This window comes from Pteronotus mesoamericanus, unplaced genomic scaffold, assembly GCF_021234165.1.
Source record: "Pteronotus mesoamericanus isolate MK-2021 breed Mesoamerican mustached bat unplaced genomic scaffold, CSHL_Meso_final contig_20, whole genome shotgun sequence".
In the NCBI taxonomy this organism is placed as follows: domain Eukaryota; kingdom Metazoa; phylum Chordata; class Mammalia; order Chiroptera; family Mormoopidae; genus Pteronotus; species Pteronotus mesoamericanus.
The window spans coordinates 62,233,235-62,260,895 of NW_026555085.1; the positions used below are offsets into that span (position 1 = coordinate 62,233,235).

The window sequence follows — 27,661 nt, forward strand, 5'->3', positions numbered from 1 at the left end:
TCTGCCTAGTTCTCTCAGATTGTTTGCTCTGGAGGGAACATGAGGAAACTCAGGCAGTCCTGTGAAGAGGCCCTTGTGAACTGGAACTGAGGCCTCCCACCAACAGCACCAACTTGCCAATCTTGTGATTGAGCCACTTTATAAGTGGATCTCCCAATGCAAGACAAGCCTTTAGATGACTGCAGCCCCAAAAGACTTTCGGTTGTAACCTTATGAGCAACCCATAGCCAGAATTGCTCCAAACCACTCCCAAATACCTTTCCTACAGAAAACATGAGCAAGAATTGTAAATGATTTCTATTGCATTAAAAAATAATGATACAAGGATATATATACAAATCATTGCAGTGGACTTCACAAACAAATTTAAACATATTCGATTTATGATAAGTGTATTTGCTTGGGTTATCAATGAAATACCATAGTCTAGATGGCTTCAAAAACCAAAATTAATTTTCTCACAACTCTGAAGAATATAAGCTTAAGGTCAAGGTCATTGGGGTTGGTGTCAGGGAAGGTGGATTGCAGATGTCCACCTCCTCCCTATGTTCTCACATGACAGAAGGAGGGAGAAAGCAAGTTCTCTAATATTTCTTCTTAAAGGAGCTCTAGTCCCATTGAACCAGGGCTCTGTCCTTATGATCTCATCTAACCCTAAGTAACTCTCAAAGGCCCCATCTCCAAATATCACATTGGGACTTAGAGCTTCTACATGAAATTTGGAGGGACACAAGCATTGAGTTCATAACAGCAAAGAAGACAATGTAGAGCAGTGAGGAAAGATAGTCTTCAGTAATGTGCTTGTGGAAAAAAATGTATGTGGACTGTTCAAACCATTCACAAAAGTCAGTTCTAGATGGATTATTGATCTAAATGTGGCTTGTAGAACAACAGAGCTTGTAGTAGAAAACCTAGGAGAATATATTTATGATCTTGGGTATGCCAGTATTTCTTAAACTATACACTGAAAGCACTAACAATAAAGAAAAAAGTAGATTAAATAGACTCTATTAAAGTTAAGAATTTTTGCTGATTAAAAGCCATCTTTCAAAATAATGAAAAGGCAAACTACTGAGTGGGAAATGATGTTCGTAATGCATGTCCCACAAAAGATATATATCCACAATATATAAGCAATTCCTATAAATTAAAAAAAAACCCAGCCTAATAGAAAAATGGGCAAAAACTATAAACAGGCACTTTACCAAAGAAAATATCCCAGTGGCCCATAAGCATATTAAAAGTTATTTAATCTCAGTCAGCAGGGAAATAAAATTTAAAAACATAATGAAGTACTAGTATATAAACACTAGAATGGCTAAAATGAATAAGACTTACAATACCAAGTGTTGAGGAGGACACGGAGCAACTGAAACTCTCATGCATTGCTGGTGAGAGTATAACCGCTCTTGAAAGCTGATCGCCATTATCTGTTAATTCTGAACATACACATAATCTTATTATCCAATAATTCTATTCTAGATATGTACTCAACACAAATGTGTATGTATGTGAGCCAAAGACGTATAAAACCTTCATAGTAGCATTTATTATTAGCTAAACATAGGAAACAGTCCAAATGTTCACCAACAATAGTTAACATGGTCTCCTAGGAGTTCCTTGTATGGGCTCAGGTGGGTGAGTGAGGCCTTGAAGTTGAAAGGAAAATTGCGAGTATATCATACATGCATAATTCATGGAAAAAGATCCTTGTCTCAAAAATACTGAGTCCTTGACTTAGAGACCTAGATTTCCAAACAGTTTATTTTAACTTTTCTTCTCCTGGTTTAAGCAACTAAACCCTAGAATGTAATTTTAACATTTATTTTATATTTAGTGTGCTCAAAGCTTTCTGAAATTTAAAATCTTATCATTCCTTATTATTAATACGTTATCTGTTTAAATGAACTATATCGTGGTAAAGCCTATGAAATAGTTCTAGACATAGGGCGAAAGTATCCCTCACAGTAGTCTATTTGAAAGCTGCTTCTGATACGGTGTAGAGTGGAGAGAAATGAAAGGCACTGGGGAGTGACAAACATAGGGCAGACAATACGCCATTGGTTCTTCTCAGGCTTTGCTCCTCAGGAGGCATTTGGCAATATTTGCAAATATTACTGGTTTTCACAACTTGGAGAGGGAGCACTACTAGATATGGTGAGTAGAGACCCGGAATGCTGGTAAACATCCTGCAATGCACAGAATGCCCCTTACAACAAGAAATTATGTGGCTGAAAATGCCCACAGCGCCGAGGCTGAGAGACCAGGCTCTATAGTGATGACAGCCCCATGCCCAGGAGACGTCTCATGCACCACTCCAGATCCTCTTGGCCCCACATCTTACTCCAGTGATCGCTGTAGCACTTTGACAGCTTAAGCATGTGCATTCTGAAAGGGCCTTGCCTCACGCCTGTCTCTAGCTTCTTGCTCTGGGGCTTCTCTGTCATGACAGCATGGCACTCACTCACACACGTGCAAACCAGAAGAGTGGGGAAATTAACACAACACGCCAATGGGACATGAGAGTTGATGAATAAATACTTTTTCCTTTTGTCTCTTCAGTGATTGGTTACAAAATGTATCTCATAAACTCCAGAAAATGTTCTTTGTGATTGAATAGCAGTCTCCCTTAGTGGTAGCCAACTCTTTAACACATTGTTCTGTTGGCTTTTCCTCTTTGCCAGGTTCATTCCTCTTGTCCCTTGCTCTTACTTCCTGGAATCACATGCCACTAGACCACCTGCATGCAAGTCTTTGTCTCAGATTCTGTTGAATGAGGAACTTCGGATAAAATACCATGTGTGGAAGTATACAGGAGGAGATCATAAATTAATGGAAAAGAATATAAAAAGTTAGACTATTATGAACATTCATGTTTTTCCCTTGAAAGTAAAGCATAAATATATAATAAAGGAGTTAAAAAAGGGTACCAGATTCTTGGTGGTGCAAATATTGGAGGGCTCAGAAAGGGCTACTTCTAAACTTGTCCCATCAGCCAAAGGATTTTCTAAGCCTCTTATGATAAGGGCAAGGGACAACAGTGGCAGCTATACAAGGGAAAAGGAAAAATATTAAGTCAGGGTTCAAGAAAAACAGAAAAATATCCTGTGCCTAAACTCTTTTGAATGGATCTTGTTATTTTGAGAGATTTAGAATCCTAGAATTTTAATTAGAAGGGACCTAAGAGATCATTTAGTTAAATGCCCTCTTTTACAGATGAAGAAAAACGAGGCCTGGAGAGGCTTAGTGACTTTCTCAAGGTCATTCAGTTGGGTTAATGGCAGAATCAAGGCAAAAGTTCACGTCTGAAGTGGGGACACCATCTAAACATGGATTCTGAGTCCACACATCTGCGATCCCTGAGGCAGTCCTGCATTTCTCTTGGCATTACCTAAACTCTTTTGGGAGGTATGACCTAGCTAGGTTAGCGCTTTCCGAACACCCTGCCTCAGGTCACCAAGGAGCTAGGGTGCCAACAGGAAATAAGAGGAAATGTCAGCTGTGCTTTCCTTTGCTTGTAGAGGGTGGCAGTTTCTGGAATTAACCTAGACTTGACTGAACTGTTTGCTATTAATTTTTTCAAGGTATAAAGTAAGTTTGGCGAAGAGAGAGAAATGATGATGAAGTTGGTAACTCTTGTTATTCTAGGGACATTCCCAATTCTGACTTTTCAAAGTTCCTATTAAATTGAGAAGACTTATTTCATGGACTTGGCCAAGGAGAGTGGAAATAACGATCGCATTCTGTTCTGGGGCTTTTAAGTGGTGTTTCCCTCTAAGGCAGCTTTGTTCTGAATGATTGCTAAAGATTGTGCCCTTGGCTCCCCCTTCTTTGCTGGGGTTAAATGCCCTGTGCACCAGGCATTTAACCATCCAAGGTGCACCTAGTAAGGATTCTGCTTTTCCCGTCCTTATGCTGAGACCCAACGGAGACGTTACATTCTAGTGAACAAGACAGACACGGTCTCTGTCTTAACTGGCTCACAGTCTGGTGGAGGAGACATGCTAAAAAGAAATCTCAGTCAAGTCTGAAGATGATCAAGTGCAGAGTGCTGTGGGGTCTGACCAGGTTTGGCATCAGGAAAGACCTCCCTAGGATGACTTTTAAGATAAGATATGAAGGAACAGTAGTACTCAGTTGTTCAAGAATTTTGAGATTGTGTGTTAAGAAGCAGCACATAGGCTCAGAGTGGAGAGAGAGGCTCAGGGAAAGTAAAAGAATCTAGAGTCCAGAGAGTGGATAAGCCGAAAGGCTGGTCTGGTCATGGGAGCCATGGAGGCCATGCCGAGGAGTTCCAACTTCTTGAGGTCAGTAGATGACCCTGAGGGGTTTTGTGCAGGTGATGGCAGCGATAAGATTTGTGTTTCAGTAGAATTCTCTACATCCAGAATGGAGGGAAAGAACTGGATGGGACGGGAGTGAGATAGGAGCCCACATATAATATGGGCAGGAGGTGTTGAACAGCAATGAACTCCATGAAGACAGGGCACCTAGGGCAGTGCCTGGTTTTTAAGTAGACTTGATATGTATTTACTGAATGAATGAATGAATGCATGAATGAATGAAGGAGTGGAGTGGGTGTATTATGAAAGTATTTAGGAAGTCCTGGTAATTAATCAGAATGTGGGCGGTAAGAGGGAAGGAAGAGACAGGAAACATGCCAGATTCCTGCTAGCAGGTAACTGCATGGACGGTATGGCCAGGAAGTGAGATGGGAAACACCGTGAAGGGGCAGGGTATGGGGAGAAGCATGTGTGCAGCTTTGGACACGATGAGTTAAGATGTCTCAGGGGCAGTTGGAAAGAGTATCTCATGAGAGGTAACTGTTGATTTGGAAATTTTCATCTTATGGATGATAACTGGAGTCACAGGAGTACACAGATGACATGACCCAGGGAGAATATGAAAAGTGGAGAAGGACTCTGAGGGATTTCCCATTGGTGTGGCCCTCCACTTTGCTTATAGCTGGGCTGTTTGACATGTTATGTCTCATCATATTCCTGAGTAGGGAATGGCATGGGCCCCTTTCAGAGAGTCCCTCAACCACTAATTCTCATTCAGGAAATCTAAATAAATATTTTAAGATGGGAAGAATGAAGAGGGAAATAAATGATCTTGTTGACAGTGTCCCAGCAGGCTTACCTTGGTTCTTTGAACAAATTTAGTACAGTGAAGTTCTCACTCTTCAACCTACTGTTCTCATAGTTCAGGGCATGGAGAGAAGAGGAGCTGAGGAGGAGCAAAGCAAGTGCTTTGTATGAGTGCTTTAACCCTTCCAGGTGTCCCCCATTCTGATCTCTAGCCGGTCAATTCACCTCCCTGGGATGGTAGCCCCCGCATGGTATGCTACTTGGCTGGACTGGCTGGAATGCTGGGAGGTGGGACTTGGCCTGCAGATCAGTCACGATGGGGCTGCTTATAGCCCCTTCTGTGGTCACCATGGACACCTGGCCCCTATGACCCCCCTGGTGGTGGCAGAGCAGGCATGACGTTTTCATGGTCCTTTTCTACTGCCTATTAACATTTTTCACTGGGGGCGGCCTTAGGAAGCTCCTGAGGGCTGTGGTCATGTCTGTTTTGTTTGCAGTATATTTCCAGCTCCTAGTGCAGTGCCTGGCACAAAGTTGAGTAAATAAATGAATCCTTTGTCTACAATTAAGGTCTCCCCTCTGGAGAGATTTTTCACCACTGTGGGGCCCATTAAGGGTAATTAATAGGACAGCCAGATTTCAGACAAGGACAAGAGCCCTTGAGATAAATAGTAGGTGTTGAGAATACTGCCCCCCGCCCTCCGACATCCTATATAAAGCAGCTCAACTCTTTAGTTCTGTTATGCTGCCATTGTGTTTCTTTGGAGGTGATGCCCCTGTTTACAGGGCAGGGGCTTGGAATTACTTTTCCAGCAGTGATGGATTTGCTGGCGCACAGTCTTTGACCTTGCCCCCTCTCCCTAATCATGTGCATTTGTCAGCCAGCTGCTGGGGCTCAGTGAGTGGTCTTCAGCCATGTAGGACAGAGAGGTCCAGTGGAGGGCAAACCCAGGACTCCAGCATCACCGTTCCCCGGTCTCTTAGATTGGTCAGAGAGTCAGTTCCAGTGCTTAGGGACGGGGGACAAGATTTTACTTGACCTCCTTGTTCATGGCAACCACTCAGTGAACATGAATTATTGTGTCAAGAGCAGTGTTGCTCTCCCATTGCTTTGTTACGGATTTCTGCCGTTTCCTCTGTAGAACAGGAAGGGGGTGTCTTCTCTGTATTTGATGCATATAGCTGACACCACAGGGTTTCGTGTACCCTGGATGCCTTAGTTTAGTCTGGTGTATTTACTGAGGACTTGTAGCCATTGGTTAGTACACCCAGCATTGGTCACATGGCTGCAGGCCTTGTCTCTCTGCCCAGTGCGGACAAAGGAGGTTCCTGGCAATGAAAGATCCAATTTTGGGCAAAAGAGAGGAAGCCTTCCTGATAATTAATGACCCACGTGGAAGTGCTCATGCTTCGATGCTAATGTAGGGCAGTGGAGCAGCATGTCCCAGGGACACTTCCTCAGAAGTCCAGTCCTATGGGTTCTCTGCGAAAAGACATGTCCATGATCAAATTGGTGAAATGCAGCTTGAAGATCATACATACATTATACATATCAAAGCGTCTTAAAGAGCCTGTTTACCAGTATTTTCCATATATTTTTGGCCATGGGAGTCATTTTTAAAATAACACCCATTTAAGTATCCCATGGGATTAGTGTTCTGTGGCATGTTCTTTGGGAACTGTTGCTTAGAGGAGTTTGGGTTTTCCTTACTTTTGAGTTCTACCCTCTTCTTATTGCAGTTCCTTAGGGTAAGTACATAGAAAAGACAAACTTTCTCCAGTGAGTATTGAGAAGTGGAGGTGAGGTTGTCAGAGAGGTTTATAAGAAGGTATCTCTTCACTGGCAAATCAGTGAAAGTACGGGAAGATATTCAAGTTAATGCTGAGGATTTGTAGGCACATAAGCATGGTGCCTCCTTAAAGAATCCAAGTCAGTATGATGTTCAAGAGAGAATTACTACTTTGTAACTTTATGGGATCTCTCCTTTTGTTTTTCTTCTTTTCATTTCCACTGTTACTCTGTAGGTTTGGAACTTCTCCTTTCCTCTCAGCCATTCATCCACCTATCCATTCATCCATCCACACATTCATTTGTCCTTTTGTTCATTAACCCAGCATAGTTTAAGCACTGCTATATGGTAGGCGCCGGACACACAAAGGAGAATGAGAGATGGAGCCTGCTCTCACGTTGCTTACTGGGGCTTCTATGTGTGGGACAAGATTCCAGTCTTTCTGAATTCTGATATACCCCACTGGAGTAATACTTCTCAGAGTGTCTCTGATCCAGTCATGCCCTGCTGAGAAATACTCTGGAACCCCACGTCACCTGTGGAATAAAGAGGAGCCCCTCCTGCCCCATAGCAGAATGACATTCACGGGACTTCTGCTTCAGGCCCTGCCGTCCCCAGTCTGACCTCCTGCTTTTGCCTTCTCACAGTCTTGGCCAACGGCATGCCTTCAGGAGTCCTCCCCAGCCTCGGGCCTGTCGGCCACTCCTTGGCTCCTGCTCTTCCTCTGTCCTGTTTTTCCTTCTCTTGAACTTTCTCCGCCTCCTAATCCTTGAATTCCTAACTCAAATGCTGGGCTCTATGGGCTCTACCAGGTTTCTGAACCTCTCTCACACCACATTCTGCCTGTCATAGAATGAGTCACATACTTCTCTGTTTGTTCTCTTGGGAGCAGAGCCATGTCCTATTTAAGTCAACATTCTTGACCAGTCACCTAGTGAAGGGACCTGCATGTAAAGGTTTAATTCATTCTGCAGTCACATCTTTTACATATATATCTACAGATCTCTCTCTCTCTCTCTGTATATATGTGCATATATATCTACACATATGTATATGTAGATATATATATATAATTTAAAATGGCTAGAAAATTCCATTAGAAAATTGAAAATTAAAATTTTATCATTTTCTGTCATTTTGTGTAATATGTGCTCATTAACTTACTGGAACCAATTTTAGTTTACTTTTAGAGATTTAGATTTTATTTTGGTGTTAAGTATTACTATAGATATAAGATTCAGGCTATTTAAATTTTTGAAATCACTTTAAATAATTCTATTTCCAAAAAGAAAATAGGGATAATTTTAGGTTGTACAAAGAGTCATAGTTGTATGAACCTCTATCATTTAATTGCATCTATCCTTTTAATTAGAAATAAGTACAATAAAATTTTATTAATTCAAACTCTACCGTCAGGCAATTTTTGATAGTTAAGTTACAAAGGTGGTAGACATTTTCATTTTTGTTACCATGATACTTTTTAAAAGAGCAAACTTCTCAGGTACTTGGAGAGATCCACCCATGTGGATGGTTGATGCAATAATTACAAAGAATTCCCATCTATTAATTACAGAATATCTGGCAGTACTGTGATATATTTGGCAACACCTTGTCAACTATTAGTTCAAGTTAAATAATTTTTAGAAAGAATAACTGTAAGTGAAGCTTTTATTAAGCCTAATAACTTTACTCTTAAATAGTCTGAGTTAGTGAAATTTAACCAATTACTGGGTCGTTCTTTGTATTCAGAGACAGGGGTTCTAGCGATTCCATCCGCAGGAGGGCGTGTAACTGAGGTGACTGGTGCCCGGCCATCCGGGCCTGTCCAGATGACCTAAAGCTGACCCCTTCTTTTCCTGTGGCTCTCACTGCCAGCAATTCTAATCCTTTACATGCAGAATGTTCCTACTTTCACTCATTTGATCCTTGCCACAGCTATACTGAGGGTGAGCATTACTATCCCTTGAGTGACTTGCCCATGTCACGCTACTAGAAGTGACAATATTAATACTTTACCAGCGTCCTCTGTGCCTGTGTCTGTGCACTCCACCACATTATCTTTCAAACAATAGTGACTTAGGGTTGCAAAGCAGTGTATATTTTACCTCCCTTGCTTAAAAAAGTCACCCCCTTAAGACTGTAGTAAGTGAATCTGCCTGTTGCTTTTCTTTTCTAGTGATCCCTAGCTATATGCTTCCACCTTCTTCAACTTGTACTGTGCTTTATATTCACATCTAAAAGGATCTCTGAAAATATTTGACATCATTGTGCCATAGTGTGATCAGACAGTAGGCTCAGGGCTAGACATAGCAAAGTAATGACCAGAGGTGCCATGTGCCCTGGTCTCTCCTATCTCTGCCCTCTGTCTTTCTCATTAGAACTTGAGCCTAAGCACTTCTCCCCATTCTCTGTGAAAACTTTCAGGAAGAATAATTCCTTTTAAAGCATAAGCCATTATTGGCAAATATGTTTTGAACTTTCTTGCTTTCAGGGAATTTGTGTTTTGATAGGATTAAGAAATACTTAGTCCAAGAAAGTACTCTCTAATGGTAGAACTTAATTTTAGTGAGCAGTTGAGGGATAATTTTTAAAGCTTGGATAGTCTTATTGAGATTCTTGAAATTACAGATGTTAAGTCGTTCCCTACTTGACCCACATGGAAAGTCAATCTTGTCCATGTCCTACTGTCGATCCTCCTCCAAAGAGAAAGTTGGGAAAAGTATCACTTGCCTATGGATAGAATGACTGCATTCTGAGATCCAGGTGTTATTGGTTCTTTGTCACTTAATGTTTAAGTGGAACTTGCTGGTAAAAGTTCAAACACAATGTTTGCCCCAAATCCAAGTCCTTTAGTCATAAAGAAGTAAAGGCTTGCACTGCAGGCCTTTAACGTGTGTGTGTGTGTGTTTAATCAATCAACAAATATTGATTAACACTTCGGCTGTCTTCTCAAAGACACTTTGATCTTTCTGATTCCATTTTCTATGTCTGTTAGTGTGTCATGGAACGGTGTCTTGTGTAAGTAGCAGAACCCATGACAGCTTTTTGTCCTTTCTGTAGAGGGAAGTCTGTGTGGATGGTGAGTAACCTCCCATGCTTAGAAAAGCTGTGATCTTTAAGGTGTAGTAGTCAAGAGCTTGGGCTCTGGAGGCAGACGGCCTGGTCTTCATCCAGGCTTTGGTAGGTATCGGCTGCTTGATTCTGAGCAAATTACTTAACTTCTAAACTTCACTTTCCCCATCTGCATGATGTGGATAATGTTAGTATCTGCCTGGGGGTGGTGGCTGTGATTAAGATTAAACGATGGATGTAAAGAATTTGCACTGTGCCTGACACCTACTAAATACTAAATGAGGCTAGCCGTGATTATTTCCTTTTGGCTCAATGGTCCAAATTTTCTCTGGGTATCCTTAAGTGTTCCCTTCTAGAACACAGGAAATTGTACAAAAGCTTCTGTAGGACTCTGTTGAAACTTTTAAATTGGACTGTTAAATTGAATTATTCCAAAAAGGGCTGAAAAGAAAGCAAACTTGAACCCTGGTTTCTTGTCTGCCTTCCAGGCCATGTCTTCATTCTGTCCTTAAATATAGCTGCTCCAACACATAGATTGACAGAGTACTACCTGTGCCATATTTTTATTTCATGGTGTGGAGAACACACAGGAGTCACTTCAGACTACCTTGCAACTTGCCTCAGATATAATTCAAGTCTTGAAATGATTATCTGGAAGTGTGCATTCTAGGAACTATTGGAGGAGAGAAACATCACTAGCAAATATTTTCAGATTTTTCCTCAGTCTTGGACTCCCACGAAAGCTATAAAGGGATGATAAATCTACAGTTTACTCACTGGGGGTCCATTAAGGCCCTCCTGACTGTCTTTGGGCTCTAGTCAGGTAAGCCGGTGTGCATGTTCATAGCCAATTCAAATGCCCCTGAAATGGCACTGACCAATGGCCATCCTTATTTTTAAAAGTCACCAGATAGTGCAATTTCTCAGACAACTTCCGTAAGGCATTCCAGAAATGCTGGATTTCATACTTCTCTGCACTATGATAAATAAATACAATTTTAATTTCATCTGAGAGTAATTAATCTGGGATGTAAAATAGAATAATTTTCTATAGTTCTTTGAACATTAGATTGGAAAGAAATGCCCTAAACATTTTGCTTAATTAAATCCTTAAAGAGGTGGTACAAACTTCATGATTAATTGAAACATGCATATTTTGACCGATGCATATTTATATGATATTATCATATGCAAATTTTTTATCATGTTATACAAACTATTCACTTTGGGAATGTGATTTAATGCTATAAATATTTTGCATTTATTGTTGTATTGTTCATTATGAAAAATACATAGGCTAATGCCTGTAAGGAAAAATCTGTTACATGAGTCTTCTGTGAGGTAATCTCCGATCTCTAATGGCACAGGCCTTGAGTCTAAATATAAGATACTTATAGGTTTTCCCTAGACTGAAGAAATCAGGTTTTCCCTAGATTGAAGAAATATTTTTTGAATTAAAAAATTTAAAACAGATCAAGTTAGAAAAGCTGAAGTGCTGGGGCCCTCTCTTTTGCCAATGTAAAGCATGCACGCAACTCGCAGGCTTCAGATAAAAAGAAAATGTGGTTGTTGAAATGAACCAATCCCTTTGGCTTTAAGGACTAAAGAAAATCTTACTTTTCTAGGGGGCTAGTCATACTGCTTAAGATGGGGTACCATCTCATGTCTGGTAGCAGAATTTTGAGCTATGTTTTAGCTGACAAAATTAATTTATATAATCACAGATCTTTCTTAGTTTTCAAAATATATTATTAATTAAAATGAGTTTTATAAGAGTAGAATACCTGAGATATCTAAAAATGTTTTCTTGAACTTTTAGAATAATACACTTTTCAGAACTTCTTTGGAGCATTAGCTATTGATGACAGTTTGATGACAAAAAAGAGAAATCTGATGGAAGTTTCCCCAAGTGTTTGCCTTTATGAAACACAGTTTTATGAAAAACGGATGGGACTACTGAATTATTTAACAAGACAGATGCTAACCACCATTCTAAGAGTCTTCTCGTTTCCAGATACAAAAATGCACAATTTCTTTTGTTTCATCTTCCCATAGTGTTACTTTTGTAGTACAGATGATTTATGAAAATAATCTGCTTTAAGATGCTGCTTTTTGTTCATTTGTAGGGTCTGTTGTTGGTAAGAAAGTATCCTTGCCTTCCCTTAAAACAGAAGGAATGGGCGACAAAGGAGTGAAGCGTGAGGGAGACCCAGAAGGGCCTTTGTGCCCTGGGCATCGTTCCTCTGCGCAGGCCCAGCGCAGGCTGAGCGCTGGCCCTGGTACAGCCTTGCTCTCTACTCCTTGTCCTCTCAGCTTTCTTTCGTTGGAGTGGAAGACCTAGCACTGAAAGTCCTAGGTTTTGTTTCTCAAACCAGCCCATTCAGGAAGAAACAACAAAGGGAACCTCATGCGTGTCGTAAAGTTCTTTCTTGGGAAGTGGGTTCTCCTCCTTGAACTCTGAGGCCAAATAATTTCCCCCATAAAAATGTTTTTTTTCCTTACAGATTTCACCACAATCAAGTTTATTGCCAGCGGATCATTTGTGAGAGTTCCGCTACATCATCTTCTTTTTCAGGAATTTAAGATTTTTGAAGCAGCTAATCGATTGGGAAAAAGATACTATTAATGCTAGTTAGTTTACTAATGACAGATGATTATTTAAAAAGTATACCATTTCTTATCTAATTAAAAAAACTCCTCCGTACCCTAAGGTAAATTACAGAGTTTTGTTAATTCTTCATATCATGTAAAATGTCTATAGACAGATGCCATATTAGAGATCATATAAAATACAAATAAAGCTTTCTTTGAATAGAACGAGTTATTAAATACAGAAATTGTATTATATTTGAACTCATGTTGACTCCATTTAAAAAAACTTATGTTATCAAAAATGTTTAATTAACATCAAAGGTCATTTTTACACTGTCTCATTTATTATAATTAATAATAAATCACAGTATGTAATTGTAAAATAAAAATGGTGATTACAATGTCAATATTTATTCCACTAAGGTAAATAAAATGCTGCACGTAGTTCTGAGTGATGGTACTCAGGGGAAAAAACCCATATCACTGCTCTTCAAATTAGTTTGCTTCTAATTTTGCAGGCCGATGACCACACTGCCTCAAACCAAATCTTTCCCCTGGAAATGGAATGATTGCATGACAGACTCTATGAACCATGAATATGTCAACAGCTCATGGACCAGGCCTTGCTTAGCAATTAGTCTTTGGGGGCTTTTATTCAGAAATCAGACACTATACCAGAGCTTGTTGGGGATTTTGTGATTACCATTCATGTCTGGAGCATGAGTCTGGGTTAGTACAAAACAAACAAACAAACAAACATTTAAAAAAAAAAACCCGTAAAGGACAAAGAGTTGTGGCTAATAGCGGCAATGAGTCAGACACACTCACTTTGTCAATGGGGAGGACCAAGAAAAATCAAGATATAGAAAAAGCCTATAGGAGACCACAAGGAACTATTTCTTAGACCTCTGCTTAAAAGCTTCCTTTTAGTCTCCCACCAGTGTTTCCAAGACTTATGTCATTTGAATATCACCATCACATGTTTGTCATAACTTCTTACTACCTACACTGTACTTTACCATTGAAGTTTATTAACCAACTCACTTTAAAAGCCTATATTTGTTTTAAGCGGTAGTATCTGTGATACCATGAACTTTTACTACTTAAATTGGTTTTCTTACAAAGAAAAAGAAATACAGTATTTTAAATATTGGACATATTTGCAAACCACCTAACGTTATTCGGAGCATCCCATGACATGGTGACAGGTCCTACAGAAAACATGAGAACCACTAGTCTGGCTAAGAATGTTCTAGGCAGCCATGTGACATCAGGTCTCATGGCTGACACCTCCCATTACTATTTCTCCATCTAGGGACCATGAACCACACACATCACATGGAGAAGAATTGAAATCAGGCCTACACCTGCCTGGGAACACCCATGTCGGAAGGTTGCATCACAGGAGACTCCTGAGTGAGCCAGGCCATGGCCTTTCTATCAGCAGGTTCTGGCTACTCACATCTTTTTTGACTAACCACAGCACTTGGGAATGAATAACACCTCATGCCATATAACAGGAATAGGGAACACAAACACACTGAGATTGATTCTAGCTCCTGACTGTCAAGGTTCCCGTTAGGACATCCCACGTGTGGGCGTGGTGCTCCTCCCAACGTAGATCTAGTCTTTAAGCAGTACCTTTGAAGAAATGGGTCATTTTTCACAAGTTGCTGAGCATGTACCGAGCCTGGTTTAATGAGGCAGAATAAGAATTTTTACCAGGCCAAGAAGTCCCAGGAACTTTCATGACTCTGTAGTCATGCTCTGGTTTTTAAGTAAATGATGTCTTTTGGAAACTTAAAAGCCAACGAAAGAAAAAGAAAAAAAAGCACTGAGTCCTCCCACCAAGAGCTGGCTGTTCTGCTAGGTCAGAAAGTGGTGAGGTGCTGAGATTAAAATCAGACCTCGAGTAGCTCTTTCAGGTTGAGGGTGTGTCTAAGTTTGAAGGCATGTTTGCTTCTGATATGAACATTTTTCTTATACTTTTATTATAGAAGATGATGTGTCAAATGTACAAATAATGTGTGCCTGGTGCCAGAAAGTGGGAATCAAGCGCTATTCCCTGAGTATGGGAAGTGAGGTGAAAAGCTTCTGCAGCGAGAAGTGCTTTGCGGCCTGCCGACGAGCCTACTTCAAGAGAAATAAGGTAAGACCACAGTAGAGGGAGGCAGCCACGCAGGCCTCACCAAGACCACGTGCGCATGTGCCTCTTAGCCTCTAGCTGAAAACACTGCGCACCTTTTATTCTTTCTGTGTTTTTCTGTTCTCTTTCTCTGTCATACTTTACCTTTTGGAATAAGGAATCCCCTTCTAATGTATAATAACCTGTTCTTCAGTTTCTCTTGTCTTGGTGTTTGAATTCTGAGAGGGTGAATGAATCTGATGAGGACACGGTGATCGCAGCTGTTATCCTAAGTGACAGTGACTCTCCAGCAGTAGAATGCATAGACTAGAATCTTGAAAGATGAGCGGTAGGGATTTCTTATAAAAGCTGAGAAACTAGCCACAGGCGCATGGCCAGGAAGCTTTAGTCTGCCCCGTTTAATACTTGTTCCCAACGGGAATAATGCTCTGGCTCTTTCCAAAATCCAATCCACAAATTCTACTCAAGAAACATGTCAAGTCTCTCTTGACACTTTATATTAAAGTTGACTGATACTGAGGAAAGGTAAAAGAATGGATTCCAGAACCAGCGTTGCTCACTCACATCGCCAAGCGTTTGTGAGAAGCATGGTGGGTGAACACAGGAACAGCCATGGTCATAGTTTTTTTGTTTGTTTGTTTTAAGACATCTCAGATTTGAAAACGTCCTTTTAGAATAGTATTAGCCACCATTGATGGGAAATGGAATGCACGCTGCTGTTACAGTCCCACACACATGCACACACAGCGCTTTGCCAGCAATTACTGAAGTAAATTGCTAGTTCTTGATTATTTTCCATTGATCTGTAAAGCTTCCCTAATTCATAAAACGGTCCACACTTTGCTGAGCATCTCCATTTCCATAATACGAGATCAAAATCTGTCCTTTCTTGAAGCAAACAATTATTATTTTTAAGTCTGATATTTGCAATCCTGAAATGCTAATCTCCGGTTCATTGCATTACAAGAAGCACTGTTGCAGCAAATTATTTCCTGCAAATTTGGGTCACATCATTCTGCCAAAAAAATATAATGCTGAAAGAATTAGGATTCAGTAGGGTGGAATTTTAGTAGCAGTCTCTAAGAATTAGGTTCGTAATCTTCACCGGAACAGGAAGGCAAATAAGGAAACTGCAATTCTTTTGGGACAGTCACCAATCAAGTTCAGTTTCCCTTGGGAGCGGCTAGTGAGGCTTCAGGGGAGGGTGGTTAGAACAATGTGTGGTTCGCTTTAACACGTGAGGATTAAAATGAACTCTACGACCCTGGGGCTCCCCTTTTGAATGCTGAACGCTGAGGTAACAATCACAGGAATGGACTCAACGTTTTTTGTCTTCAAAGCTCTACTTACCACAACAAAATACTTTGCATTCCATCCTAGGAGGTGGTTAGAGAACAGGGGTTTATGTCTATGATTCTGAAGGGTTTTTGGTCTGAATCTTGATAGATTGTCTGTAGTGAATAAAATCCAGCAAGATGAATTTGTCACAATCCTTGTGATACATGTTATACTTTGCAAAGTGGTTTTACTTTAGTAAGCCTTTGGAGAAAGGCACATGATTCAATTGGAAAATAGTCTAGAATAATATGTATATAAAATATCTATATCCATCTATATAAAATACCATATATAATAATACCATGTAAATTTATATCATTATAGTCATATGTAATATTATATACAGGTCGACATATTGACCTGTATTACATATAAATCATATGTAATATTATATACAGGTCAATATGCAATATTATATAGAGGTCAAACAGAATTTAAACTTCCATAGCATATAGTTTTGAGGAATGGATAACTGGGAGACAAGATAAGAATTAGCATTTGGAATACTTATAGTAGGTAAAATCAGCTGGAGGAGGAGGAGCATTCTCTTTCACTTCTTGCAAGAAGTTATTGGGGTAGTTCTTTGAACATCCTGAAAAACCTGGGAGTCACAGTGGCTTGAAGTTTGATGGCTGATCCCAGCAGCCCATTAGTGTACATACAATAACCTGTCTTCTCTGCAATCTTCATGCTTATTTATGTATTCCCAAGCTCTGCCACACTATATACGTTCTCATTTTTCAAATAGAGAAATAAACTGGTCACATCACTTGCTGGATTCTTTCTTTTTTTTCTTTCTTTTTTTTTTAATTTTAAGAGTGTTATCTCTGTAACAATATCCTATTGTATTACAATAAACATGTACAGCTGCTGCATTTCTGTTAACTGATAGGATTTTGTGGTCATTTCATTTAGGGCTTGGGTTTCCTAATGGATTGTATTAGATACCAGTCTCCATCCTGCCGTTTCTAAGAACTGCTGTCAATCAGCCCCAGGGTGTTCCCCGCTGAAGACAATAGCAAATAGCTACTTCTCTTGTATCATTTAACAAAGTCTTTAGTCCTCATTATTAAAATTGTGGACTTTCTTAATCCTACAAAAGGGGCAAAAATTTTTCCCATCCCTACAGTAAAGATTTCCTGGCTAAATTCTACACTTTTAAATACTGAGAAAGGGATGGAAAAGAGTAAATAATGGGTATGCAGAACAGAATTTTGCCTTGGGTATGATGTAGTTTTTTTTTTAAAAAACATGTAAAATTAACTATGCTCTAAATTATGCTTTATAATGACAGCCCGCTTCTTGGTAGATAGCATGCTGGGATCTAAAAATGGTCTCTAAGTTGAACCCAAATTGCATGCATAACTTCACAAAGAAAAATCCTAGTAAAAAAGGTAGCTAATTAGGAGCAGTATTCAGCTGACCTCTGTTTTGTGTCTGAGCAACACCTGCATTTGTGAATGTAGATTGGACAGCTGTGCCCATGGGTCCCCTGCCCTCCTCTTCACAAGTGCTTGCGTATAGAAGCGGGGACTGATTTTCTGTAAAAACAAGGACAAAAATAGCCCAACTCTCAGAATGAAGGCCCACTGAAAATTGACTCTTTAAATTTCATTTGCTTCTTGAACCTTCTTTGTCTTTGGGTTCATCTGATGGAGAAGATTAAGAATGTCACATCGCTCTCTCACAAACTCTGGCACTAGGAAGTAAGGTGGGATGAATTGAAGTCAACTTAACCCTTTACGGCATGTACGTTATATTTTTAAACCAAATTTAAAATTTTATTTGAAGAGTTGTTTGGATTTCTACATGTATGTAGGCTTTCTTCAAAATGCTTTTGCTAGGAGAAGGTAGTGAATCACAGCTATACTCTTTTAGTGAACCTGGTAGCTTACACATTTCAGGATGCTGTCTCTAATAAGTGTATAGTGTTAATTAATAATTATATATTTTTTGGAACCCTTATCCTCAACAAGCTCAGTTGCTGCCTCAAAAGTCTTTGAAAGAGTGGGTTAGAAAAATGCTTTTGTAGTCTTTGGGCATTGGCTGAACAATGGGATGTCAGTGTCCTTACTAGAGGCACTAGAGACTTGTCAGAGAACTAATAACTCACTCCTTTCCCAGCCACTTTTTGAGGCCACAAGCAGAGAAGGACTTGAGAACATTTTTAGCCTAGTGATTCACCGAGGAACTGGAAAGTTGTAGAGACTCTTTAGTGGTTTTGCAGGAGATGCTCAAGTGTTTAGTTCAACTAATGCCAGTTTTACCTTGCACCATGACAGGCACTTAAAAAAATACTCTTTTTCTAAGTGAGTAATGCCATGTAACCATTATCCCTGTAACAGCAAGAGTAACAAAAAGACTACAAATAGTAATCATTTCCAATATCCTGTGTTTTTTGTTTCCTTCTGCATGGGAAATATCCTATGTCCACAAATCAAGCAGGAAATAAAAACTCAAGACAGATGGCCCATACAGGAATGTGACGGATGATGGCTTGCTTTCCTTGTTCATGTATCAAATTTATAGCGTTCTTTATGGATTAGAGGCATTGAACTTTAGTAATAAACACAAATTCCCAAGAACACCAAAATTTTGCTTCATTGTTCTAGTTTTTATATAATTTTGAGGCAAGAATAGGTAGAAACACTTCTTCAATATCATGGTGTTGCTGTTCCCCCAAAAACTGTAGTAGGAAGAAATCTACATGGATAAGAGATAAGGAGAAAGATGAATTAAAAATAAAAAGGTTATGTAAACAAACAGCATTTACAGATGATATCATTAAGACTTCCTAACAATCATCATAATAATAACAAATATTCAGTGAGGAGAATATTGTATAATAAGCATTTCTTTTACTTTCAAACTGTATCCCTGGGTACCCAGCAATCTCTTCTTAGAGGAGATCTCTTTAGGAAGAACCCGTTGCTAATTAACATGTATCATCATATTATTTGCAGTTACATTTTATTTAGACTATTGGTCTTTTTTTTATTAAACTTGAGTATATCCTGGGAAAGATTCTCAGTTTCAGACTTAATTATAGAATCTAGTAGTGCAGAAGAAATGTGTAACAATTGCCCTGTTAATCTAGTGATTAACCTGTCTCCTTTTTTTTGCTTTAAACACCTGCAAGATTTAATTTGCAAAATGGCTATCATTCATGAAGGTTTGGGGAAGGACATTAAGAAATTACTTGTAATTAATGTCCCCTGACTGCGTGAAGCTCAGGCCAGACTGGCTTCTGCCAGTGGCTTGCAAATATTCTTGATTGACAAGTAAATGTGCCCACGGAGCACCAGAATTCTTCCCATGGGTTTGCCTTGTTTCTGTGGGCACCAAGGAGCCTTCTGGGTCTGTCTTCCTGCAGGATTATTGCTTTGGCTCTGTGGTGTCCCTTGGACTGTGCTGCAAGCCCACCTAGTGCCTGCCTGTAGAGTGGCCTCTGCCTCCCAGGCTTTAGCCTGCAGACCAGTGGCTGAGTTCCCTTTTGGTCACAAAAACAGGGAGGCTTTGGGGAGAAAACACACCCAGTGGTTTTCCTGTTCTCTGGTATTTTGAAGTATGGGATGGAATATTGAAGAGCTGCTGAAAATGAGAACCTACGAAAAAAGCAATAGCAGAGGAAGGGGAAAGTGTTAGGCTGGGATTACAGCAGGAGAATTCTGGCCAGTGCAGTAAGATGTAGGTCAGGTTAAAGTGATGCCTGGGCTCTTTTAAAAAAGCCAGAGTTCCCTGCTGAGTGGGACACTATGCTAGGAAGTCATCAGAAGCTTTGGGGGAGAGGCATGTGATCTTTTTGTTTATGGGAGCCCATGAATACCACTTGAGAAATACCAGTCTAAGGGCTCTGTGCAACACAGAATGGGGCAAGGGAGTTTGTACTGAAAGAAAGGAATAGCAACCATATCTAGTTTTAAATGCGCTACGTTTTGGGAGGTTGTGGAGGCAAACGGAGGTAATTCTAATCAATTTCACAGAATGGATGTCAACTTCTGAACCATATATTAAACATTTTAGATTAAAGATAAAGAGATGATAAAAGTCCAAATAGTTTCAAATCCCGGCCTCTGATCAACCCTTTTTTTTTTCCCCCAATGAGCAGAAGGAAGAGGGAGATTTTTTAATAGATATGAATCCAGACCCCCAGAGATCAATACACAGGGCTATTGACATATATGCTTGAATGTTAATTTTCAGACACAGTCAATCTCTGGCCATCCTTCTGGTGATAGCTAAAGCTATACACTTAAATCAAGTTTTTCTCATCTGAACTGCTCGTAATTATCCAATCCATCTCAAAGGCACGGTCCCTTTTAACATTAACCACAGTGTCAGATTGCATCAGCTACATTGTGTTCTGGTGACTGCGGCTGCAGAATGATGAATGTGCGTGCTTTGAGTTCATAGTCTGGCTGCCTGTTTGGACAGTGGGCAGCTCAGCGAAACAAATGATCAGGAATGGGTCTAGTTATTTGGGACATGCATTTTCCTTATCGATCCAGTCACTTGCATTGCCAACTTTCTCACTTTGCTGCTAAGGGTGTTCAGGTTTATCTGAAGAATGAGCATTTAAATAATAATCTAATGGGTTGCTTTGAGGCACTTCCCCCACCATAAGCTACCTCAAGAGCAGAGTTACTCTGTGTGACTGACCATAAAAGGAAGATGTCATGAGACCTCGTTATTATATTCATAAAAACCAGAGAAAGAAGTTTATGAGAGAACTTAGTGCATTATCCAGAGAAGCCATGAGAGAATGATTGTGCATTTTCCTAGGATTGTAGTTATGCTCTGTTAATGCAAATGTGTTGTTAAAAATGTTAACTGTCTAAATAAATGCATGCATAATACAGGCCAGGTGGCTTGCCTTGAGGTATTTTAAGGTAGTAGTTTGATTCCAGATTTTCTCTCATACACTTGCAGTGTCTGGTCACAAACCCTAATACACTCAAGAGTGCCATATGCAGGAGATGCACACTGCAGGCACACCCGTGATTATTTTTATTTCTCCCCCATCTCTGGATAGCTTTTGTTCACATACGCAGAAGTGTGAACTGGGCAAGCCATGTGTCATTCTTTGTTCCTTGGACTCTTTGCTTTTTGTTGATGTTATCCCAAATTAGGATGGAATAAAAAAATCTTGCTGCAGATGGCCACTTAATTTCTGCCCCAGCAGTTCAGGCTGAGAGTGGGAAATTCCCCACGTTACAGTCCACTCTTTGGTGGCCGTGCACACAGTGGAAGCTAATGGCTACTGACAGACTGCCTTTGGAGATTACAAACGTCAGTCTGTTGCACTCTCTGTAAACACAGGCTGTGGGCCAGGGCACTACTGCAAGCACTGGAAGGCAGATCAATGGTTTAATGAATCTATAAAAGATGCTTGAACTCTGCTGCGATTTACTGAGCACTCTAGTTAAATGAAACTCCTGTAGTCTTTCACAAAGATGGAGATAATCAATGGCTGGGAAGGGAAGCCCATGTCCAGGAATCATAACCTCCCAGGATTTGTGCTGTCGTCTTGCTGCTGACGGAGCGTTGGTCAGACCCAGGCTTCCATGTTTGAGATGACATAAGCATAGTGTTGCTTCTGTGAGGACAGCTATTCCATAGCTGTTTTTAAAAGCTATGGAATATTATTTAAGTCATACTTCTTTAAAGCAACAAGATTAAGCTTAAGAATTGATGTTTATTCTAACATGTCGTATCTTTGTAAGGCATCCCCATGAAGAAAAGTAAATAAGGGAATAAGATCCATTCATGATTCAGTATTCAGAATGTCAAACTGCACAGTGTTGGAGAGCCCTGATTAATCCTTCCCTGATAAAATATTCCTCATTAGTTTGCTATGCCTAGGAGTTAACCACTCCTATCATAAATTCAGACATTAATGTATTTTCTGCTTAATTCGTGTTCTAATAGGGGAAAATATAGTTGGTAGATATGAATTTTTTATTTCCCAATGTACTTCAGAAACATTATACTGATTTATGAGAGATTTGGAGACATGTAGAATTTCTTCATAAATATGTTGAAATGTATTTTTAAGTATTTAAACCACTTTTGATTGTGGAAAAACTGCTGCCTTGACTTTGAAATGTTTTTTTTTTCCCCCACAGAGTTAGAATTTATGACGTAAGTCAAAGATTTTATATATAATTTTGTCACATGAACTTTCTTAGTGTTTCATATTCTTGATTAGCTAATTATCATTAAGAGAACTGGATCCTACCCCAGTAAATGTATTTTGGGGTTCAGCGGGTAAGAGGAATTTTAAGGTCTGATAACTGTTTATCTGCCTCACAGGTCTTTTGCCAAACATTCCATAATAAAATAGTGACTTATCTTATAATCTGTTTTGATACAATGATTTCATACTTTTAAATATGGTGAGCAGTTCTACGACTGTACAGCCAACACTTCGTTTTAAGAATCTTTGAAGGCCCTGACACTTTCTGTGGTCATCTGGAGGATTCTGTGTTTCATAAGTTGGAGCAAGTTAAGTTATTGGTGTCAAAAGATTTAGGGGTGCAGAGACCCAGGGGCAGGAGAGAGAAAGCTGGGCACATAGCTGAAGACAAGGGTGATTTGCCCAAGAGGAGACAGGTTCCTTTGTGATGCTCCTTTGTTTGTTTTATAGCCAAGATCTTTTTAAAAATCCATGTGATTTATTCATCCATTTATTCTTTAAACAGTAAAGTAAAATGATATATTGAGCCCCTATAATGTTCTATGCACTGTTTCAGGTTTGGTGGATTATTATTAAACAAGAAAGAAAAGTCGTGCTTTGAAAGGGCATATTCTATTCTCTAAGGGAGATAGATAATTTAGAAGTTAAAAATATATAAATATATAATACAACTTCAGGAATAAATATAACTGCAATGAAGAACAAGGAGGGTGAGGGGCTGGGTACTGATAGGGTGCTGTTTTCTTCTGGAGGTCACAGAGGTTATATTTGAGGAGCTGACGTGGAGGTAGGGAGGAAGAGATGGAGCTAGTCATTTGAAGAACTTAGAGCAGAGAATTTCAGAGGAGAGGGAGCAAGTAAAAAGCAGAGGTCCTCAGGCAGAAATAGGCTTGACATTTTTGTCAAGGTCAGACTGGAGTTGAATGATCAAAGTGGCTAGAGGCCAGATCACTTAGACCAGAGAGGTAATAGTTTGTATTTCATTCCAAATGTGGTCGCAGCTATTGGGAAGTACTGAGCAAAGTGTGTGACATGATCTGATTTTCATTGTTGATTGGATCTCTGTTAAGGAAGTAATACATTTAAAATTTAAGATCCTGGATGAAAAGGGGATTTGAAGAGTAACAAAGGCAACAGCATTCTCATCAAAGTTAAGTGTGTCTGGCAATAGAAAACTAAAAATATTGTATTCACTGAATTATTCACTAGTGGTTATGAAACGTTTCCCAAGTGTGTTGAACCAATTTAGTTAGTTTTTTTTTTCCTTTGAAAGTGTTGGAGGAAATGAACCAAGGATGGATGTCGTTGGTTAAATGCTCTGACACAGCGATTTTACTTCTATAGAGTAGATGGACCTTGCCCCAACCCTAGTGGGGAGGTTAAGGCCTCAGAAGGCAAGCTCACCACAGAACCCACGCCCTTAGCACCCACAAGTCTTCCCAAGCTCTACCCCTAGATAAATAGTGTGATGAAAAAAAGATGGTACGTTGAAGGGAACATCTTTGGGTAAAAGAATTATTTTGAAGTTTATTTTATTCTAAGACTAGACCTAATTTGGTGATTACTTATAAGATGTATCAGGAATTTTTATGCAATTAACAGAGGACCCAACTCAAACTGGTTTAAATATTATTTAAGGCATCTTTTTGATGGAACTGTGAAGTCCTAAATTAGGGTCTACTTCAAATAGGTCAACCCTGCAATGCAGTGGTCTTAGCATGGTCTCATTTCTTCCCATTTCTATATCCTTCTTTATAGAGTGTTGGCTGTCTGCCAAGGCAAGCTCCTCAGAGGTTTTGGGATGACTACTAGCAGCTCTCAGGGCTACGTGCTTCCTTGTTCACATCTAATAGAAGACAGAGTGACTAGCAGTCCAGGTCACAAGCTCATTCCTGAATTGGGGACTATGGTCAGGGCAATGGATGTTCTGATTAGCTTAAGCCAGTCAGAGTTTCCCTCTGCTTTTGGGGTTGGACTCATTTTCCTTCTAAAGCCTGTAGAGGGAAGGGAAGTCACCAGAATGAAAGTCTGAAAACTATTAAAGAGGGAAGGAGTCAGAATGATAGCTGATGGCAGCTGCCAGCAAATGTCCACAAGGGCGAAGGAGAGGTGATCTTCTGAAGTTATCTCATGAGGCTGAATTCTTTATATAATGTACTGTCATGCCCATCTACTCTTGTCATGTGGAAGAAGGAATCTGGAATCCAGGCATGGATTGAAAGATAAAAAATGTGGTTAACATTCATTATAGGGCACATAGATGAACTTCTATCCAGGAACAGCTGCTTTGAAAACCTGATTAGAATGTTGGCTTTAGTACCAGGATCAAAGTGCTGACTTTTTCTATATTTTTTGTACTCTGTGTAACATGAGATTATTCAGAATCAAGACAAATGAGCTATTAGATATGCTCACTTATGAAGAGGAACAATGGTGCAGTTAGAACAGCAATCCCAGTATATACAGGGTGGGGTGAAAGTAGGTTTGCAGTTCAAAATAAATAATGCAATAATTAATAAATAATACAAGAGTAAACTGTTTCATGTACTCACAGCTGTAAACCTACTTTTGCCCCACCCTATAGTTTCATCAGTTTAAGTGGCCTGAGAGGTGTTTGCCAAGGACCATATTGAATGTGGGGAGGCAGATACCTGGGATGGGATGGGGCTGATGTTACCCATCAAGAGTTAGGCTGCTTGCCCACACATTTAAGCTACTTCCTCTGTGGCTGAACTGTGTGTGCTAAACAGAAGGAGCAGAAAACTTGAAGGCCGCAACTTTCACAGTTAATTAATTAATTCAACAAATATTTGTTGATAAACTACTATGTGCAGTGACCTGTGGTAGTCATATTGGAGTCACAGTGGACAAAAAAACCTGGTCCCTACTCTCATGAGGCTTCCAGTCCAGTGGGAGACAGACATTTATTCAAATAAAAACACAGATGTGAAATTGCCACTGTGATGAGAGCTGTGATGGCATGGGCACAGTGCTAAGAGAGCCACTGGCAGGGAGATTGGACTAGTCAGGAGATCTGGAAGCTTCCCTGAAGAGATGTTAAGTGGGTGAGGAGAGGAAGACACAGCAGCATGGTATCTTAATTCTGGCGCCAATTTACACTTCTTTGCTAATTTCATGTTCTCTGTGAAGGGATGAAACATTACCTACAAACAAGGAAACAGACAAACAGATATTTCCTGGAATAATAATCCCATTTATCCATTTGTTTGTGTATTCATTCATTCATTCATTCATTCATTCTATCAACTCTCGGGGGTTCGTTCAGCTATTGTTTTCACTCAGCTGTAGTTAACATATTATTAACTACATAATTCATTTCATGGAGTATAGTGACAGCTTGTAAATCCTGAAGGTAGAAACATTTTATAAATAAATAATAATAAAAATAATGGTAACTGTAAGAGCCTAAGTGTTTTTAATTATCAAATGTATCAAAAGCAACAATGACAACAGAGAAAAAGAGTGGGTGAAAATACACTGACTTGAGAGAGGATAACGTAATTAGTGTCTGACCAATATGGTTGGATGATTGAAATAAATGGGATGTTACTTTTTGATGGAAAGAGCCACAGAAAGGGCAGATCCCACTCTACTTCCCACTAGGTGTGGGGAGAGATGTGGTTTTGTTATAGAGAGAAAGAACTATAGAGCAATGTTAACATTAATGCAAGGGCACACAGGAGGTTTGGGTGATGATAAATTCCAGGAGCGAGTCATGCTTATTGACACTCAGGTCCCCAGATTAGACAACTGTGATAAAATGGAAACGGAACAGCATGTCTGCTGCCACCAGAACAGAGGGCGATTCCTGTGGCCCAGTGGTGTGGCGGGAAAGAAGGAGCCCTCGTCCCTGTCTTTGTATTCTTTGTTTCAGCTTGGTATCTCATTTAGTGCCTAGGATCGTGATGACAGCTCTGTAGAAATGTAGTGATAAATAAATAGGCAGGTAAGTTATTCAGAATTTATCGCCTTGAGCCTTAACTGGGCGATGTGGAGATGGGCATTTCAAATGAAAGATATCTGTATCGCTCTTCATGTTGCCAAAGAGAGGAGCTGACCCTTATCAAGGCCAGCCATGCCTGCACCTGCCTCGGATGACTGAGTGGGCATCGCAGTACAGTTCAGCGGGAGTCTGCAGCCCCCTCTCCAGTTCCAGTAACTTCTGAAACCTCAGCTAGTGACGGTTGTTTCCAAAAGAGGCTGATTTTAAAACTGTGATGAAAATGGCTAACAGCAGGCTGAAGGTTAAAGTAAAAAACTTAAAAACCATAAAATCTGCCTGGAGGCTATTTAAGCAAACTGTTTTAGAGGCACAGATGGTTCATATACCTCTGAGCCAAAAACAAAAAAGTAAAAAGGGGACAGTAAAGCTGGTGTGATTAAGCAGACAAATATGAAAGTTTTATTAGTACTAAAAAGACATCCTTTAGAAAAGTGAAAAATCTGTCTCAGGAAACTTGGAAGACCTGTTAAAAAACCATGGGAAATGGAGAGGGCAGACAGATAACTTTTCAAAAAGCAACCAGAGATAGCAAAAAAGAGAGCAAAAAAATCACAACGTGCTTACGTGCATTGGACACGAGAAGATGTGCCCTAAGGAGATCTGAAAGTAGTGTAAGACACCAAATAATTATTAAAAAAACTTAAATATCTAATAATAGGGGAATTATTAAGTAAATGAGGCACGTTTTACCATGAAATACTGTGTATTCATTTAAAAATGGCCTCATGTAAAAATATTTAATGATGTATAAACATATACATTTATATGTAAAATTAACTAAATATCTACTCCCATCTTAATGTAATCCATTCCAAAGATTTAATCACTTATATCTGGAAAGAATAACTCATCAGGATAAAAACACTTGGTCAGAAATAACATGACGATATATATTTGTAGCTAAATATTGCACACATCCATAATTACTTCTGGTGAATAAATATATATAGGATAAATATATAGAAATAACTATATAGAGTAAATATGTAGACTTAAATATATAGAAATGGCATTGCTGGATCAATGGATATAGAGAATTTTAAAGTTTTTTGTTATGAATGTCATTGTCATCCAAAAATTCTATCAATTTACATTTCCACAAGCACAATATGGAGACAAAAAAATACTAAAAGAGAGAAAGCAGTGTAAGAGAAAGATGCAGTTTGTGGAGAGTTGGGTGTGGCTTCCCTGTCCTATATCTTTGATGTAGAGCAGTTTTCATAGGGATTTGATGCCACTTAAATGGCGATTCAAGTCTCTGAGGAAAATCAGCTGGAGCAAATTTGAGGAGCTTAAGTGCCATAAATCAGAAGGTCCAAAGCATAGGAAGGAAATAAAGCATGGTGTCGCTGGTAGTATTGTTAAAAATTGCAAGCATACCTGAGAACAGGGAAGTCGCTGGGGTGGGAGGGG

General features: G+C 39.6%; 1 protein-coding gene across 1 annotated transcript in view; it reads left to right on the forward strand.

Moving 5' to 3' along the window:
• Window positions 1-27,661, forward strand: part of SOBP (sine oculis binding protein homolog) — a 158,455-nt gene that overhangs the window by 25,193 nt on the left and 105,601 nt on the right. Inside the window, exon 4 of the mRNA XM_054569791.1 lies at window positions 14,542-14,693. Within this exon, the coding sequence (XP_054425766.1) occupies window positions 14,542-14,693 (152 nt within the window). The remainder of the gene's footprint in view (window positions 1-14,541; window positions 14,694-27,661) is intronic.